Source organism: Sinocyclocheilus grahami, unplaced genomic scaffold, assembly GCF_001515645.1.
Source record: "Sinocyclocheilus grahami isolate Dianchi unplaced genomic scaffold, SAMN03320097.WGS_v1.1 scaffold141.1, whole genome shotgun sequence".
Taxonomy (NCBI): Eukaryota; Metazoa; Chordata; class Actinopteri; order Cypriniformes; family Cyprinidae; genus Sinocyclocheilus; species Sinocyclocheilus grahami.
The window spans coordinates 1,058,420-1,076,863 of NW_015505320.1; the positions used below are offsets into that span (position 1 = coordinate 1,058,420).

At 36.6% G+C, this 18,444-nt stretch overlaps 3 protein-coding genes across 7 annotated transcripts in view; 2 read left to right on the plus strand and 1 right to left on the minus strand.

Annotated features, from left to right (window-relative positions):
• The first annotated feature begins 1,746 nt into the window (after positions 1-1,746).
• Positions 1,747-6,241, plus strand: LOC107591375 (heterogeneous nuclear ribonucleoprotein C-like). 5 transcript variants are annotated; one of them, XM_016280527.1, is made up of 9 exons: positions 1,747-1,876; positions 2,671-2,799; positions 2,934-3,199; positions 3,278-3,350; positions 3,459-3,512; positions 3,591-3,763; positions 3,959-4,072; positions 5,296-5,435; positions 5,553-6,241. In XM_016280527.1, the coding sequence occupies exons 2-9, from the start codon at positions 2,795-2,797 to the stop codon at positions 5,658-5,660; spliced, it is 933 nt and encodes a 310-aa protein (XP_016136013.1). In that variant the 5' UTR covers positions 1,747-1,876; positions 2,671-2,794; the 3' UTR covers positions 5,661-6,241. The 5 variants fall into 5 exon arrangements, with proteins under 5 accessions (XP_016136013.1, XP_016136015.1, XP_016136011.1 ...); XM_016280529.1 differs by having other exon boundaries at positions 1,811-1,877; positions 2,679-2,799; XM_016280525.1 differs by lacking the exon at positions 1,747-1,876 and adding an exon at positions 1,980-2,057 and having other exon boundaries at positions 2,681-2,799.
• A 798-nt stretch (positions 6,242-7,039) lies between these two features.
• Positions 7,040-12,324, minus strand: LOC107591431 (complement C1q-like protein 4). The gene is made up of 4 exons (XM_016280576.1): positions 12,312-12,324; positions 10,453-10,479; positions 7,856-7,987; positions 7,040-7,486 (listed from the first exon to the last, which is right to left on the minus strand). The coding sequence occupies exons 1-4, from the start codon at positions 12,322-12,324 to the stop codon at positions 7,221-7,223; spliced, it is 438 nt and encodes a 145-aa protein (XP_016136062.1). The 3' UTR covers positions 7,040-7,220.
• Positions 12,325-12,790: 466 nt separating this feature from the next.
• casq1a (calsequestrin 1a) overlaps positions 12,791-18,444 on the plus strand; it is a 9,580-nt gene continuing 3,926 nt past the window's right edge. The window contains exons 1-2 of the mRNA XM_016280599.1: positions 12,791-13,196; positions 18,141-18,234. Coding sequence (XP_016136085.1) covers positions 12,960-13,196; positions 18,141-18,234 — 331 coding nt within the window. The 5' untranslated portion in view covers positions 12,791-12,959. The remainder of the gene's footprint in view (positions 13,197-18,140; positions 18,235-18,444) is intronic.

The following is an 18,444-nucleotide window of genomic DNA, read 5'->3' on the forward strand; positions in this document are numbered from 1 at the left end:
TATCACTGACATGTATTTTTTTTGATCCGAGTTATCCCACGCTGCAATATTGTGTTCTTTCAGTTCAGTTCAGACAACATGTACGATTGTGCAGTAAAAAAGAGAGAAAAATCTGTTCATTTGTTTCTGACCAAGTGCCTTTATTTACTATAAATACAGAAGGAATTTATTTTCTGTGTAACCTACTTAAGGCCATCAATCATTTATGTATTAATTAGTGCTATTTAATTAGTTGTATGAATGGTAACATATACTTGTATTCTCTTTCACTATTTGTGCAACCTGTGGTTAGACAGAAAATAAATTACACATAATTTATTTCTATTATATATGTTTTCCACAAACAATCCAAAATTACCTAATAGGGGACATGTCATGTACAGTCATGACATTTAATTATTTAGCATAAAACCATGTGATCAAAATCTAAAAAAAAAGACTTTATAATAAGGACAATTTAACATCAGTCAGTGCATTAGCTACACAATCACAATGAACAATGTATTTTATAGAATTTATGTTCGTTAATAAAATACAAAATGTTCATTGATGTTAGATTACAGTTTCTAATGTTAAGAGAACTTTTGATTTAAAAGGTATTTAAATCATTTATTTACTAATAAATGCTGTAGAAGTGTTAATTGCTTATGTTAACTAATGTAGCTGACTTGCTTGTAAATTGTGAATACTATTACACTGGTGCTGTTTTTTCTGGTTTTTATTAAGCTTATACTAGTCAATGCTATTATTTGGAATGAAGCACTTCTAAGAGCATAACAATGAAATGAAACTACAGAAAGAAATTTTCTTGCTTTTGAACAGTTCAAGAATTTAACTGTAAAGTTTGTGGAGCAGTATTTATTTTGAAAAATATAAAGGAAAAAAGAAAATACAAGAACGACTGCAAATCTTACTTGCAATATCTGAGATTTTTTGCATGCAGTTCAATCTTATAAAAGACAATTATAATGAATTCTAGTAATTTGCATAAACAAGTTGTTTAAATTCTCCTGGCACATTTGATTTTCAGGAAAATTCATAGTGTGTCGCTTTTTATGTCCATAGTTTCGAGGAGTACAAAGAGAGGAAAATGTTATACGAAAAAGGTTCACGGGACTAATGTACTGTTCACTCATGTTTAAGTCGTATCATGTTCAGATCTTAATGCTTTTCATAATACATCGTTTTAATGCAACTTCACAGAAATGTACGTCCCAGTGATATAATCATTCAGCTTTACAAGAAATCATTTTAGAGACTTCAAAATCTCTAATTCCCCAGTGACCAGGCCAAAACCTGTATAAAAACCTGTATACGATGTTTAGGAATTACAGAGAAAAATCTTGAGAAAAACAAGACAACTGGGGAGCCCATCCTCCTCTGGCAACAAATTATTGTCCATATGATAGTAATATATATCGTTATAATACCATTGACAGTCATAGTAGGCTACATACCCAAAAATAAAAATGTAAAATAAAAAACCGAAACACAAACACTGCCCATGACCACCAATTTAAATGTCATTGATCCAGTTTATGAACGCCTGTATGTGTGAAGGGCGCGCGAGGCGTCTCGAAAAGTCTTGATTCTTTCAAAATACGAGCCCATACTCGCTTGTCAGTTGGCACAACGGCGGCTTAAAATCACTCGTTAAAACATTAAACTTAATATAGTCTTTTTATAGTATTTCAAGATCACGAGATCACGTTACGTGGTTTACACGAGGAGGGTTTATTACAAAAATAAAACTGATGACTTTTAACTTGAAAAATGTGTGGATAGCTTTTATGTCGTCGCAGACTGACTACTTCTATTACTTTGCAGGCAGTGTAAGAATATTGATGCTTCCCAAATAACGCATTTTAAATATTCGGTGAGTAGGTTTTGTATTCTTTTTTTTCTCTCAGCAATGACCTGCTTATTTTTCGTGCATTTACGGAAAGATCCGTTATACCGCCGCCCTCTTGAGTGTCTAGGCCGAGCAGCGCTCTATGCAGTGCGGTCTGTCCTCTTTGTCTACTACGAGGATTTTCACATTTCACGGATCTCTGCACGTGTGTTTGGTTTTGTTGAGTCGCGATGCCTTGCGTCAATGATTTCTATGAAAAGAAACCAAAGCACGTTGTTGCGGCGGGATAAATACGAACATTCACATTCTATTGTATTGTTCGTTGTGATCTCGCGACCACAAGCACAGAAACCCAAACAAACAGCACTGCAGCTCTGGTAGCGCTGGGGGTTTTTAGGTCAAAGTTAAAGATTTACCGATATTTTATCATATCTGTAGTCTGTTGTATTAGTTTTTTGAACAATGAAGCCAAATGTTTTCCAAGAATTTCCTCTTTTATTTTTTTTAATTAACGCACAGTACAAGACCACTCTGTATACTAATAGTAGCCTTTAAGTACATGTTTGTATTTTGGGCTTTTGTAAACATTTCACTTTAAGATATCTGAGATTAAAATTTAAAAATTCTTCCTTTGAATTCCATTGATAGAATTTACTGTATCCTAAGACTGGAAAGCAGCTGCATATTGCCAGCAATTCAGCGTTTGTAGCATCCAATGAGTTGTTGGTGCACATCTATTTGAAAACAGAAGTGCATTGATTAAAACCAAACTAACCATGTCCAATTTTAATGTGTCTAATTGTTATCTCAATTTTAAGCCAATTTTAGGCTGTTGGAGGTGCAGCTCACTGGTTGAGTGCTGGTATTGTCGTTTTGGCTGAGATCAATCTACACTTCGGCCTGCTCACATTGACAAACAGACAACTGCGCTGTACCGACGCCATGGAGTGAGTCACAGTCATCAACACTTTCTTTCCATGTTAAATATTGTGTGTGATTTCTGAATATAAATGATTTAGGAATAGTATTGCTTTCCCTTTGGAAATATACTAATGTTTCTTCCTCCTTATTCCTGCCCTAGTCGTTCTCCCAGCACTAGTCAGCTGATGGCCAGCAATGTCACAAATAAGACAGACCCACGGTCCCTGAATTCAAGAGTCTTCATCGGGAACTTGAACACTATGCTGGTTACCAAGGCAGATGTTGAAGCAATTTTTAGCAAATACGGCAAGATTGTTGGCTGCTCTGTGCACAAGGGCTACGCCTTCGTCCAGTTCGCCAACGAGAGGAACGCACGAGCGGCTGTAGCAGGAGAGGATGGCCGGATGTTTGTTGGACAAGTGCTTGGTGAGTACATTAAAAAGAATCATAGGCTATCTTAATATTTTCCCTCTTAATTGGGCAATCACCTTGTCTTTCCATCAGATATTAATTTGGCAGGAGAGCCCAAACCTCACAGGTCAAATACAACAAAGCGATCGGCCGGAGATATGTACAGGTAAGGAAAACATTTGTTCTTATGTATTTTCACCCATTTTATTGTTTTATTTAAATTAGCAATTGTTTTGTTGCCAAAATCTCTAATCATTTTCTTAAATCTTTCCAGCAGTAGTTCTACTTTCGAGCTTGATTATGATTTCCAGAGAGATTACTATGACCGGTAAGATCTGCACAAACACTGTGCCAGTGTGGATTTATAAATGTGTGCTGACTTTTCAATCTGCTTTGTGTTGTGCAGAATGTATTCATACCCTTCCCGTGTGCCCGCTCCACCACCACCACCACCTCTCTCACGGGCTGTGATCCCTTCCAAACGTCCGCGGGTCAGTGTGAGTGGGGGAACCAGCCGCCGCGCCAAGTCCAGCTTTTCCACTTCATCCAAGAGCAGCCAACGGATGTCTTCTCGAACCTGTCAGTGACTTTTTAAAATTATTCTCCCTCACTATAGGGGTTCATGTTAATTTGTCAGTGACAAATGCATTAAAAATAAACATTGATTGATTTTTGTCTGCTTGTCATTTGTCTGCCTTTTCTCATTTTACATTTTTGACCTTAGTTGGCTTGTCAGTTTGTACTTGCATTCAGGCTTTGTTTTTGTTTTTTCAGTGAAAGCAGATGACCTTCAAACTATTAAGAGAGAGCTTGCTCAAATCAAACACAAGGTTGACTATCTTCTGCAGAATCTGGACAGGATGGAGAAAAACCACAACAAGAAATCTGGTAACATTCTTCATGATTTGAACTATTGTGTGTGTCTGTGAGCAACACCGCAGTGATTCTGAATGAATCCGTGTTTTAAACGACTCGGGTGAACCAATAGCTGCGTTTACATAGACCCTACTAATCTGATTGTAATAGGACTAGAAGCACAATCAGAATAGTAGAAGTCACATGTAACCACGTCAGTCGGATTGAATTGGCCAGATCCGACTAAAATTTCGATCGGATTGTAAGGGGTGGTTTATTCGTTTTGTAATCCAAGTGAAGAGGACATGTAAACACTTGATCGGATTGAAAACCGAAACTGGAAAGTACTGCGCATGTGCAGTGACGAAGAAATAGCGTAATGACGTATGACACGCGGAACGAGCTGTTCTTCCTGGTGAATAAAGTGTCATAAATGAGTGTCCAGTCACTATAAAACTCTGTATATTCATGCAGTGTGCGCATGTCAAAAGATTAAATCCGATCAGAAGCTTGTGACATATAAACGCGCATATCAACCCGATCACTTTATTTAACGTTCGTGTAAACATTAAGTTCGGATTCATTAATCAGAATGAATTCATTCCGATGGAAGCAAAAAGTGTCCATGTAAACGTACCTACTGATTCAAAAGCCCATTCCTAAAGTGAGCCATTTGCTGAATTCCTGAATGAATCAGCCGCTTGAATGAATGAATGACTCATAAGGTATTTTGAAGTCTGTTGGTAACAAATCTGTTTTGGTTACCAATGACTTCCATTGCATGAACAAAAAATAAAAAATGTTTCTCAAATTATGTTCTATGTTCCATAGTTTATTTTAGGCCTTCATAGCCTGAACGTGTAATAAATTTGTTGAATCAAATCAAATGTTTCTTTCTAAAGCTACTATTTGTAATGTGTACTTAATACTTTCTCATTTAACACAAAAAATAGCTTTAAATAATCTTTTAGGGGTATTTTCACAATTAGATTAATCGACATGTAATTAAATAAATAGATTAAAAAAATTTAGCGACTGAAAGCCCTATAAATTATTTAAAACACCATTTTGCCAAAACTTATATTTTAAAAAAAACCTGACTTTTCAATAGGGCTTACTTTCAGTGATCTTTCACATGATCCTTCAGAAACCATTCTAATATGCTGATGTGGTGCTTAAAGTTATAGTTCAAGACAAATATATAATTATTATTACCAATTGTTATATATTTATAGTTTGTGTTTTTTTCCCCTCAGAGGGGAAAAGTGTGAAGGCAGAAGTGGGTGAGGCTTCCTCCCTTCAGCATTCCAGCAAGAAAGACAGAGAGAGGGAAGAGCAAGAGATAAATGATTCTGAGGAGGAGAGAGATTTGTTGGAAGAGGAGGAGGAGGAAGAGGTATGTGTGTAAAAAAACAACAACAAAAAAACAGCCATGTGCAAAATGGAGGTTGTGTTGTAATTGGTGCTGGATACTGCACAGATAAACTAACAAGCTTTGTTTTGTCTTTCTCAGGTTAAAAGCCAGGGAGGAGAGAATGAAGAAGAAGAGGGAGAGGAGGAAGAGGGTGAGCATGAAGAAGGGGAAGATGATGGTGACAGCATTAATGGCGACGACTCATAGCTTGCTTTAAACACCACGGATATGAGACACGCACTCAAAATTCAGCCCTTTCAGTTCTTTAGAAAGGTTGAAGCCAGTCTTTGAAAGATTTGTCTTATGATGTAGATGCCTGCACTCCTATAATAACTGACACTACAGTTACATCAGTTTCACTGATGTCAGTTTATTTTTAATGTTAGCATGACATCTTTTCAGGCTTTTGAAGTGTCCCTCAACCTTGATGGAGACAAACATCTGGTTTCAAACAACAGAAACCATTACTTCCACTAGTTATTTTTAATTATTCTGACTTGAACCTGAGAGGTTTTTATTTTTCACTAGCAGAATATGTCCATTATGTATTCTCAGCGTGAAACTGGCCTGATCCCTGTTTGCCCTGTGTGTCTTAATGGGATTTTTTTTTTTTTTTCTGTGAACAAAGATAAAATTTGAATTTTAAAAGGGGGAAACTTGAGTGGCTCCTCTATTACAGAGAGCTGAGAAGCTTCCAGGAAACAGCTATGTTTGTATTTACCTGTCTTTTTTATATTACCTTGTTTCTGAATAATTCTACAGGAAGATTTCAATAAAATATTAAATTAAATTTGTTTTGTTTTTTAGTTTTGCGTACATAACACTCATGCAGGCTTTAAAACACTGGCAAATCGTGACATTGTCAGTGTTTTTAAATTTGATGTGACGTATTGTTACTATTTTACCATCACTGCACACCATGAGCTTTAAATGTTTGATTTTCATTTTGTTATGAATGCTTTGCTGGTGTCTGACCACATGGGGGTAAGAATGAAAATGAAGCATAATTCAGTGACACATTTGGTTTATTTAATAAAATGTTCAGCATTTGATATGCTAGAAATATGGAAAGTGCTACTCTCGTTCTTAGAAAAATCATACACATTTAGCTCCTTTATTCTTGTTCACTGTTTTTAGTGTTAAAGGGATAGTTCACCCAAAAATTTAAATGTGATGGTTTTTCTGCTTACCCCCAGGGCATCCAAGATGTAGGTGACTTTGTTTCTTCAGTAGAACACAAACGAAGATTTTTAACTCAAACCGTTGCAGTCTGAGTCATATAATGTAAGTGAATGGAATCACGGCTTTGAGAGTCAAAAAAACATACAAAACCAAATTAAACCCTGCGGCTCGTGACGATACATTGATGTGTAAAGACACGAAACAATCGGTCTGTGTAAGAAACTGAACGGTATTTATATTGTTTTTTTACCTATGATGCACTGCAATGTCTGAACTGTCATAATGCCATAATTCCCATTCACCTCCATTATAAGACTGACAGTCTTATAAATCTTTGTTTGTGTTCTACTGAAGAAACAAAGTCACCTACATCTTGGATGCCCTGGGGGTAAGCAGATAAACATTACATTTTCATTTTTGGGTGAACTATCACTTTAAATACTGTAACTAAAAACCAATGATCTCCTTTTCTTTATGCCTCTTATTTACTAAGATGCAGTTTACTTAAACAGGAACAATTAAGTTCCATTACAATAATTTTCACATTGCATCCTGCACTGGATATGAGATACAAGATTCAGACGTTCACAAGGGGAAAATCAGAAAACCACAGAAACTGGTGTAACTTTCTGGGTCATCATAAACCCAGGTGTTCGCGTCGTGTCGTGTAGAAATTTGATCACCGATCTCCAGTGTGAGAACAACAGCATTGCTGGCATTACCATTGGAGACAGGCTTCCAAGAATGCAGAGAGCACTGGGTTGCACCGTTCTTCAAGAGACTGACTGCCGTTGTTGTTCCACCATGAGAATGACCGTACAATCTGAAGTAATAGGCTCCTTTGATTGGTGCTGTGAAAACACCAGCAATGTACATGTACAAAGTTGCCACAGAGAAGATCATATGTTCCAGGTGTTCGCGTCGTGTCGTGTAGAAATTTGATCACCGATCTCCAGTGTGAGAACAACAGCATTGCTGGCATTACCATTGAAGACAGGCTTCCAAGAATGCAGAGAGCACTGGGTTGCACCGTTCTTCAAGAGACTGACTGCCGTTGTTGTTCCACCATGAGAATGACCGTACAATCTGAAGTAATAGGCTCCAATAGAAGATTGGTGCTGTGAAAACACCAGCAATGTACATGTACAAAGTTGCCACAGAGAAGATCATATGTGAACAGGAATCTGCATTTGTCATGATATTCTCATTACAGAACTTACCAGTATTTAAGTCATAGGCACCTCCAATATTACTAAAGACTTTTTTGTAGACCAGAGTTTTTGGAGTGTTAGTGGGCCCAGTGTGTCCTGTTCCAGATTCCAGAAGTCCAGCTAAAAAGGCAACCTTTTTGGCTGTGAATAAGCGAACAGACTGGTGTGAAATGTATAATAAAATAAAATATTTAATTTAAAACATTTAAATGTATATGGGAACAAAGTATGCCTTTTACTTACCTTCATTCTCGTTTTGGAAAGACCCAAGCTTATTTTGTCATGTTAATCATGGACTATGGTTTTCAAAGCTGTTCGGAATATACATTGATATGATAATGTTACTAATAATTTTTTATTAAATTTTTTATTTATCATGAAAAATTAATAAACGTAACAGTCAAAACTGCTTCATGGGTACAGTTATTGTTCTCCTTTCTTGATTTTATAATGGAAAAGAAAAAAAAAATGGAACGAATATAAGTCAAATGGGTAGCAAGCTAATCTAGTGCTTCTTCTAATTTTTGTATCCTTTCATCTGTGTTCTTTAGTTTCTCGAGCTCAGCAATAATGTTCACATTTGGTGAAAATAAATCTTCTGCAAGTGAACTGAACTCCCAGCACAGATCAGCAGTAGCATTTGTAACCGCCATCATCAGTTATTTTTCAGGTACACAAATTACTCCTGTGATTATTCCACAGTTTAGCTTCGAATTTCAAACACTGTTAAAATGCTTTGAAACCTTATGGTTGCACAAGTTAGTAAACTTTGTACTTTAGACTGATGTTGTAAGGGATTTGTTTATTATAGTAATCCATTAGAACAAGTCGGATGTAGAATTGAGTGCACTGAAAATTTTTCAGCATAAATGCATTACATTAAAGGTGACATATCATGAAAATCTGACTTTTCCAGGTTTTAAGTGCTATAATCAGGTCCCCAGTGCATCTACCAACCAAGGAACGTTCTGCCTTTGGCTGCACAGACGAGCACAGAACACTATTTAGAGTCCCAGCCTCAGAGGAGACAAGAGACCAGTGGATTTATTGATTTATTTACTGTATATTATGCTGCTGCCACACAGATCTAAAATAAACATGCAATTTATTTCCCAGCTGTTTACCTTCACAGACATAACCGACTATTTTGTAACTCATGTGTTTTTAACAAACTTGTGTGTGAATGAAAACTTAGTTTAGTACTCACATGCTGTGACAGCCGCTTTCTGTCCTTGTGCTTCGGATGTGTGCTCTCAGAAAACTGTATATCAGAAGTTTAAATTAATATGGTAATGAACATGATAAACATGATAATCAGAACCAAAACAGATGTTTTTTTAGCAGGTATGAGCTGTAATGGAGCAGCTCTATTCTGGAAAAGGGGGCGGGGAGCAGCAGCTCATTTGCATTTAAAGAGACAGGTGCAAAAACTGTGTTTCTGCTTCCACTCAAAATAGGCATTTTCAAAATGATATAATAAATTATCTGTGGGGTATTTTGAGCTGAAACTTCACAGACACATTCTGTGGACACCTGATATGTATATTACATATTGTAAAAAGGGACATAATATGTCTCCTTTAAAGGGCTCCTTTTTTAAAGATCATTATTTTGTGTATTTGGTGTAACAAAATATGTTGACATGATTTAATGTTCAAAAAACACATTATTTTTCAAATACTGTACATTATTGTAGGTCCTCTATGCCCCGCCTCTCTCAAACGCTTCGTTTTCTACAAAGTCCCTCCTTCCGACAAGCGCAGTCTGCTCTGATTGGCCAGCTGACCCAGTGCATTGTGATTGGCCGAACACCGCAAGCACTCGTCGGAAATGTAACGCCCCTTACCATAATCGCGAGCTTCATCTTTCAAAATAAATGTAAAGACAGAGCCCGAAAGGGGAACAGAGTCGCGTGACAGACACAGTGATGAAGCTGGTATGTGTTTGCAGTACACAAGCCACGGTTAAGACAGCTGACTCCACTGTGATGTTCCCTCGGGGAACCATGGTTACATACGTAACCTAGAGACGGTAGTATTTATTTAAAGGTGACATATCATGAAAATCTGACTTTTCCCAGTTTTAAGTGCTATAATCAGGTCCCAGGTGCATCTACCAACCAAGGAAACGTGAAAAAAAATTAACCCAGTAACTTTGTTTTGGTAAGCCTTTTTCTGCATGTGTCTGAGAAAACGAGTGTGACAGATTTCACTCCCTTGGTGACGTGGCAAAGGGATCTCATTATAATATTACCGCTCCTTAATCTGTAAATTTACACCCACGGCGCCATCATTTGATTTCACAAGCGACAACGGTGTAGCAGCTCTAATGCCATGGCGAAAGCTTGAGCAAAACATGCTAACTGTTCTGTCTTTGGCTGCACAGATGAGCACAGATCACTATTTAGAGTCCCAGCCTCAGAGGAGACAAGAGACCAGTGGATTTATTGATTTATTTACTGTATATTATGCTGCTGCCACACAGATCTAAAATAAACATGCAATTTATTTCCCAGCTGTTTACCTTCACAGACATAACCGACTATTTTGTAACTCATGTGTTTTTAACAAACTTGTGTGTGAATGAAAACTTAGTTTAGTACTCACATGCTGTGACAGCCGCTTTCTGTCCTTGTGCTTCGGATGTGTGCTCTCAGAAAACTGTATATCAGAAGTTTAAATTAATATGGTAATGAACATGATAAACATGATAATCAGAACCAAAACAGATGTTTTTTTAGCAGGTATGAGCTGTAATGGAGCAGCTCTATTCTGGAAAAGGGGGCGGGGAGCAGCAGCTCATTTGCATTTAAAGAGACAGGTGCAAAAACTGTGTTTCTGCTTCCACTCAAAATAGGCATTTTCAAAATGATATAATAAATTATCTGTGGGGTATTTTGAGCTGAAACTTCACAGACACATTCTGTGGACACCTGATATGTATATTACATATTGTAAAAAGGGACATAATATGTCTCCTTTAAAGGGCTCCTTTTTTAAAGATCATTATTTTGTGTATTTGGTGTAACAAAATATGTTGACATGATTTAATGTTCAAAAAACACGCATTTTAGGTAGGCGTGGTTGACTTAACTTTTATAAATAATATCTCTTTGGATTTGAGACTTTAGTCTTTGCAACTTTACAGATCTTCTTTATGCACCAAGAGCTTGTAACACTCTTCTAACACTTCTAAATGAAAGACTGTTAGCTAACTTCAATTTCAAAAGAATGGTCAAAAACAGAATTAGCCTCAATGTCCATATGGGAATTGTCAAAATACTGGTCTGCATTCTGGAGGTTAATTAATAAATTAATTAATCAGGCTTTGCCAAAACCAAGTCATAAATGACAAGAACGCTACAATGTGAAATACTCGAGAGTATAATGACATGCTGAAAAGAGCTCTATTCCAGTCTTTAATTTGTAGGCCTATCACATTTTTCTTACCACTAGATGGTGCCATAATGAAAAATATGAATTAGGGATTAGTTTAGTATCCATTGCCCAGGTGGTCAAAAATGAGATCTTAAATGTTATCACGGTGATCTCTCCATTTAAATTTTCGCATGGTTGGCTTATTGTTTAGCATATATTTATTATCCAAAGCCATTTTCATGTAACAGACATGTAAAACGTTGAGAATGTTTAGCATTGTATATAATTGACCCTTTTTGCATCTAGAAGTGAAAGATGTCATAGCTGGGTAAACTTATCTAGTGGTGAATGGAAGCTAACAAATATATTTTTGTGTTCCCATTTGCTCCAATAGTAAATAGCCACAGTGTATGTGTAAATATCCAATCAGTTTATGATAGGTAAAATTCTCGTCCTACATGTTTTCCTCATTGCATATCATCAGAAATGGGTGACATCAGAGACATAAACTAGGTTGTGAACAGGGTTTAATTTTGACTCCAAATGTTCTGATGTCACATCAAACACCATCACCATTTAATGAAGCATTATGCTAAATGGGCTGATGCTTTGCACAGTCAACACCTGATATGCAGTGACATCCAAGCACTCTCCTTTTACTTACGACCCCCTTTTCATCACATCATCTCTCTCTCAAATGCTCTGCTTTGCCTCATCATTAACCACCAGTTGACGACTAAATAGGCATTAACTCCACAGGCCACTAAATAAAGAGGCCTGAAGGGAAGAGAACATGTAAGATCATGATTTTTATTAATAACTCCCTCTCATCTTTCAATTTGTAAAGTAATCTTGAGCTATATCACGCGCACACATATAATCTTGCGCATACATGTACTGTAGTGCCCTCACAGAGTTTAGGCATGTTGGCCGTAAAAAAAAAATTCTCAGTGCTGATAAACACACTGAGCATGAATGCGGTCGGGCACGTATCATATGCTCCATTCTGGGTCAGACAGAAGTGCAAGCCAGAATTGATTGCCCAAAAAGCAAACTGACATCTGTGAAACCCAAGGAGATGCACCAGCCTTGCCTCTCCATGTCGTCCTGGAGTGACCTAGTGCCACATTCTAGCATCAAGGATGAGCCAAGTGCAGCAAATAAGACACCCCCACCGCCCACCCTCTCCATACGTCCGTCTCCATGCTACATCTTGTATTTTTAGCCAAGATCTGAGCTGTGTAACACTTAATATGGCAGAGAATGTCTTCCTGTGTGCCTTAAGATTCCTTTCCTTTCCATCTCATAACATTGCCTTCTTCATAATCTTTCATTCATGCTTAATTTTTTGGTTGTCCCATACACAAACTTTCTGTTGTTTCCCTAAAGGTCATAATAAAAAGTTCTGTATGGTTAATTCTACTTTGCCTTGCTCCAATCTCTAGTCTGGCTCACTCCATGAAGAATCATGTCTCTTTCTTTTTTAGCAGCTCTCTCTCTCTCTCTCTTTCTCTCTCATGCACTCACCTAATCCCACCCCCTAAAACGCTCTTGACCCTGTTACTCGTCTCTTTTACCCGTGTGTAGGGGTTTCATACAGGGGGCCTCAGGACTTGGTCTTGTCTGATCTGGGTGGCGGGGATCACAGGTCCTTTCTAATTTAATTTTATGACGTAATTAGTCAATTTGTTTTCAATTCATTGGAACTACATATTTCCCTTCTTAAGTATTGAATCATGAAGTGGAACCTAGTGTTCCTTGGGCTCCTTCTGACCTTCGGGCAGCTGTCATGGGGGCAGAAAGGTATGGACATCCCTGAGTACGATGGAAAGGACCGCGTTCACGACCTAAATGTCAAGAATTACAAGTCTGTGATGAAGAAATATGACGTGATGGTGGTGTACTACCATGAGCACGTAGGATCCAGCAAAGTCTCCCAGAAACAGTTTCAGATTGAGGAGCTGGCCCTTGAGGTGGGTTTCACTCAGAAATCGGCCAAAGGGGAGGGAGTTGTAGGTAGCACCTGGAACCAGTGGGCAACTCTGGGCAAGTTTGATGTTAATGAACATCCTTTACCAAAATACATCTGTGAAAGGTGGAGTGTCATTTAGAGTAGATTATCATATTTGCTGTTGTTTTAGCAAAATATGACTTTATATGCACACCTGGAATATGCTTGCTACTGATATCACATATTTAGATAAAGTGTGGCTAACCTGTTTATTTAAAGTCTTCATTCTAGACATATTGCTTGTGAGTTTTACACATTGTGCAGTGTTTCAATAAGAGCAGAACAGATTTGAACATAAATTCTTGTGAATCAATGTCAAAACCATTTTTTATGTTAACTAAAACGGTTTTAAAAATAGTTCTTTTTAATTGAAATAAAGCTGAAATAAAATGAAAACGTATCTTTAAAAACTGAAATGGAAATAAATAGTTAATAGGTTTAACTTGAAGTACTAAAATTACTAAAACTAAAACTGAAATAAAAAAATATATAAATATAAATATTTACTAAAACTAATAAAAAATGACATGCATTATGAAAAAAATCTCAACGAAAAAATATAAATACAAAAGCCATTTTTTAAGTTTTTAATAAATACTATAATAGTATACAAATAATTCTAAAATAACACTGGTTGTGTCTTAATTTCGATTCTAGCCACAGGTTAGATAAATATAAATGTTACATTTAAACAGAATGCAAAACTAAATATTTAGCTAATAGTCAAATGTGTTGCCCCTTGAGCAATGTCAATCAAAGACTCATGAAGCCAGTAGAAAAGTTCATCTCTACAGGAATTAGTGTGTGGCTATTTATAGCATGTAGTATTTTACTTCGGGCACTTTGTAGTTCTGCTCTTATGCTTCATGGAAAGTTACATTGATAGTATAAACAGAGCTACATGGCACTTAAATTTGACAAAAATATAGTAATTTGCATTGATGTATCTATTTGTGGGTGGCTGACACAGTAATTGACTTAGTATTAGCTATAATTTTTCATTTTCTTAACATTGATAGAGGACAATTACAAATTAATGTAATAAATCATATACATCAGATGCTTTGCTCTATATCAGAAGGAAAAGTACTCCACCAGAGCCAGGGGAATGTGGGGCCTGTTACACCAGCCATGAGAACACTCTGGACTATGGCATCTATGTTCAGAAAAGTGCTGATGCATCACGCAGTATATTTGCACCCTGAGCATAAGCCTGGATGGGTCATTTTTCAAAGGAATTTGTTTTTCTGGATTTAACTCAGTACATTTTCACTTGGGTTTGTCGACAGGCCCACGTGCAAATATCAAAACTAATGTTAAAAAAGATTATGTAACGTACTGCAAAGTAGCATTTGTAGCATTTTGAAGCATCAATACTGATTTTCTCTAACAGTACAGTATGTAGAGCCTGAAGGACAGGGCCAGGGGCCAAATCATGAGTAACACTATATTAGATTGCATAAGAAAACAGATATTAGCCAGCTGTTGACAACAGTGTTGTTATTGTTAACTAAAATAACACAAAGAGTATTAAAAAAACAACAATTCACATCACTTTCATTTCAAATCAACCTTTCAGCTAAACATACCAATTGTAATATGGACAATGCCACAAGCAATCCCAATCACCCATTACATCAGCATCTTCCTTTAAACTCTCAGCAGGCAGAACTCACCCCATGTGGTTAAAAGGTTATGCCATCGTTTAGCCTTGCTGTCACCCTCCTGCATTCAATAGTGGCCTGTTGTTATTAAGGACGTTGTGTGCGGGCCACAGTGCAATCTTAAAGAAACAACAGATATTGATATATTGTGTTTGTCGTGTGGGATTACCTCATTTGAGTAACCGTATGTCTAAATCTTTGATGTTAGTTATAAAATAAGTGGCATACTGACGGATTTGTGTTGGACATTGTGTTTTTTCGGAGAAGGGCCAGAACTTCCAATCGCCTGACCTTTTAATTTAGTGGATTATTATTATTATTATAGTTGTTGTTAAAATAAATAAACAATGACAATTAAATAATAATAATAATAAATGATTATTATTTGTATTATTATTGTTTTTTGTCATTTAATATATGTGGTTAATGTGTTGAGGATTAATATTTGACCCTCATACTGGTCTAACCAGTTTGTCTAACAGTTTTGTTAACATTGTCCAATATAATTTATCAGCCATGCATTATGCACAACCTTTTTTTTTATAGGCCTATAATACGAGGGTAATAGGTTCTGTAAAAATTCCCCGTTTAAAGGCCCAATAGCTGTGGGTTTTTGCGTATGTGGCTTTGCTCCCTAATACACAGCAGTCCAGCACTGATGTAATGTTACGGGAGTTATAATAACTTATAACAGCTTGTGTGCTGTGTGGATTCAGGAGGTTCTAGCATGAAATCTGCAGTGTCGGCTGAGAGGACCGAGTGTTGGGCACAGTACTGTACCTGTCAGCGGATCCCAGGAACTTGAACGTCACCACCACTTTGCCAAAATAGTCCTGGTTGGTCTCTGCAGCAGCGCTAATTATAGTCGGCTCTGCTGTCATTGCTGTTTGTGTGGTACAGGCCGCTGTGATGCTCCATAACAGAAGATCTGCTTTCTGCCCTTATAGAAACACTTTCATTTACACCAACCAGCGCAGGGTGTTCTGGTTTAATTTCCTTTACAAATGTTGGTTACTAATGTGTTGACTTATAAACATTCCTTAGGCCTCTGAGTAAACCTAGTTATAGATATGATACTGTGTTCTCAGTTCTGTTATTATTACTGATTTAGTTATCTTTCATCACATCTCTGAATTAGCGAATATATGCTGAATTGAAAAGATATGAAGGTATGACTATGTGAGATGGAGAGATGTAAAGAGGAAGAAGAAGGGTGCATTACACCGTGGCTGTGTATTGGATTAAACATCTCCTCCTTCTTCCTCTATCCTGATTCTGATTTGTCGTTAGCAAGCTCTATCTAGATTCATTGCAAAAATCCTCTCTTGTTGACTCATGGCTTTTGTGGGTCACCTTATATAGCCATGGTCTATTTGGCCTGAAGCCTTTAGCTGAGTTTAGCCTAAGATTTGATTAACAGACATACATCCCCCTCCTTTTAAAACTAGTGTGTTGCACTAATGCATAGGACTAAACTCATAGGAAAACCATGAGAACATCTGTGAAGCATTATCCTATTATAAGGCACTTTAATACAGACTAACTTCTTTAATAAGAATTTTATCTCTAAAATATTGATGCTAATATTACAAACAAACTGGAAGAACAGCATATTTAATGTTAACAGATAAATAGAACACTTGGATAAACCTTAAAAAACTTCCAGTAGTTCCATTAGCTCCATTATTTAAATAATCAAAATTAATTTTAACCAATTTCAAAGCTATGGGACATTCAACTTGATATTTCAAGTCAGTTTAATAAAATGTAAGTTTAAATGACTTGTACAGGCAGTTAGAATGTACATCCACAAAATTAAAATGATCTCATTTACTCACCCACATTTTGCTCCAAACCTGAATTAATATTTTTGTGCAACACAAAAAGGATAACATTTTTCGTTGTCTTTTTTCCCCCGTGCAATTACTGTGAATGAGAACGGAAGGTTTCAAGTTGCACCATAAAAATATCAGAAACATCCATAAAATTCATGCACTATATTCCAAGTTTCAGACTGTAAATGTAATTCATTATTTTAAAAAGTTCACCTTGGCATGTTAATTAGAGAAATAGCAATTTACAATTCTTCAATCATTATTTATCTGGCGGATACATTCTGATTCATTTATTGGCTTGATTTGGTCACGGCAGTTAATGCATAGATACCTAAGAAGATGTCACCTAAGGTACATTACATAAGCTATCCGAAATAATGGATCTGCAGAAGTCTTTAGTAGCATCTGAAATGTTAACCGTGCCAAGATGGCGGACGTGTTGACATCACAGTCTATGGTTGACATATGTGAACTAGTCAAATGAAGGATCTGCGTATAGATATCTATGCATTAACAGCTTGCTTGAGAGGAACATTATCAGTGAATAATGACTTAAAATTTAGTCTGTTTTTCATACAAAGCTGTCACATGACATCAAAAGACTTTAAATACTGCGTGCATGTGATATTAAAATCCTTTATGATATGTTTATGCCGCTTATTATTATTATTATTTTATTTTATGAAGCTTAAAGACTTCAGTCCCAGTGTATAGTAATTGCATAGGGAAGAGCAACCAGCACATTGCTTCTCCTTTTGTGCTGCATGGAAGAAACAAAGTCAAACAAGTTACTAACCATTTTAATTTGACAATTTTCTCAAAGTGAGATATGTGTTAGTATGTATAGGAATTGGTTCTTCACAGTGGTTGGAGAAATGATTGGTTGCACCTGTCAGCACGCCAGCACGCTGTTACTCCAGCTCAGCAGGCACATGTAGCGCTGTGATTGGTGGAAGCAGCTGTCCATCATACGGGTCAAGTTTCACACCAATTTAGAAAGTGCAGGGGCAGCACTCTTGATGACTGCTTTTATGGATGTAAGACTGTGGACGAAACTAGCCACAGTTCTTACAGCATAGCCTGAAATATCTGTGCAGGCAGAAAACAAATTTGCTGTCCTTGTCCAACACGCTGTGTTTGTACTCAGTTACCAAAACCAGGTTGATAATGAATACATAAGAGCTATGCTGATAGGACACAAACCCTCATGAGCTTAAAACAAGAAGTCATTTTACCTTAGTGTTTCCAAATGAACAGGAACTGCCCTCTTAAGAGTTATATCATGTGAACTGGGTATATGTTAGGACACCACTAACATGCATTTAAACATTTAAACTAAATCACACATGCTGTTTAAAGGAGCTGTAGGACATAATTTTTTATTATATTATATTTTTTGTTACACAGCTTGCTGCACAAGTCCTGGAGGATTTTGACGATGAGGACATCGGAATCGGCCTACTCGATGAGAAGACAGACAAAGCTGTTGCCAAGAAATTAGGTAGCCTACGTATATTCAAGAAACACTCAAATATTACCATAACTGTAATGTGATGTGATCTACTCAATGTAAATATTAATTTAGGGATTAAGTGGAATATTTGTAAAATTTTTAACAAAAAATAATCTTTTACACTGCAAAAAAAATTAATTAAATTTTTTTTTACATTTTTGTTTACACAAAACCTTAACCTAAATTTGATTTTTATCT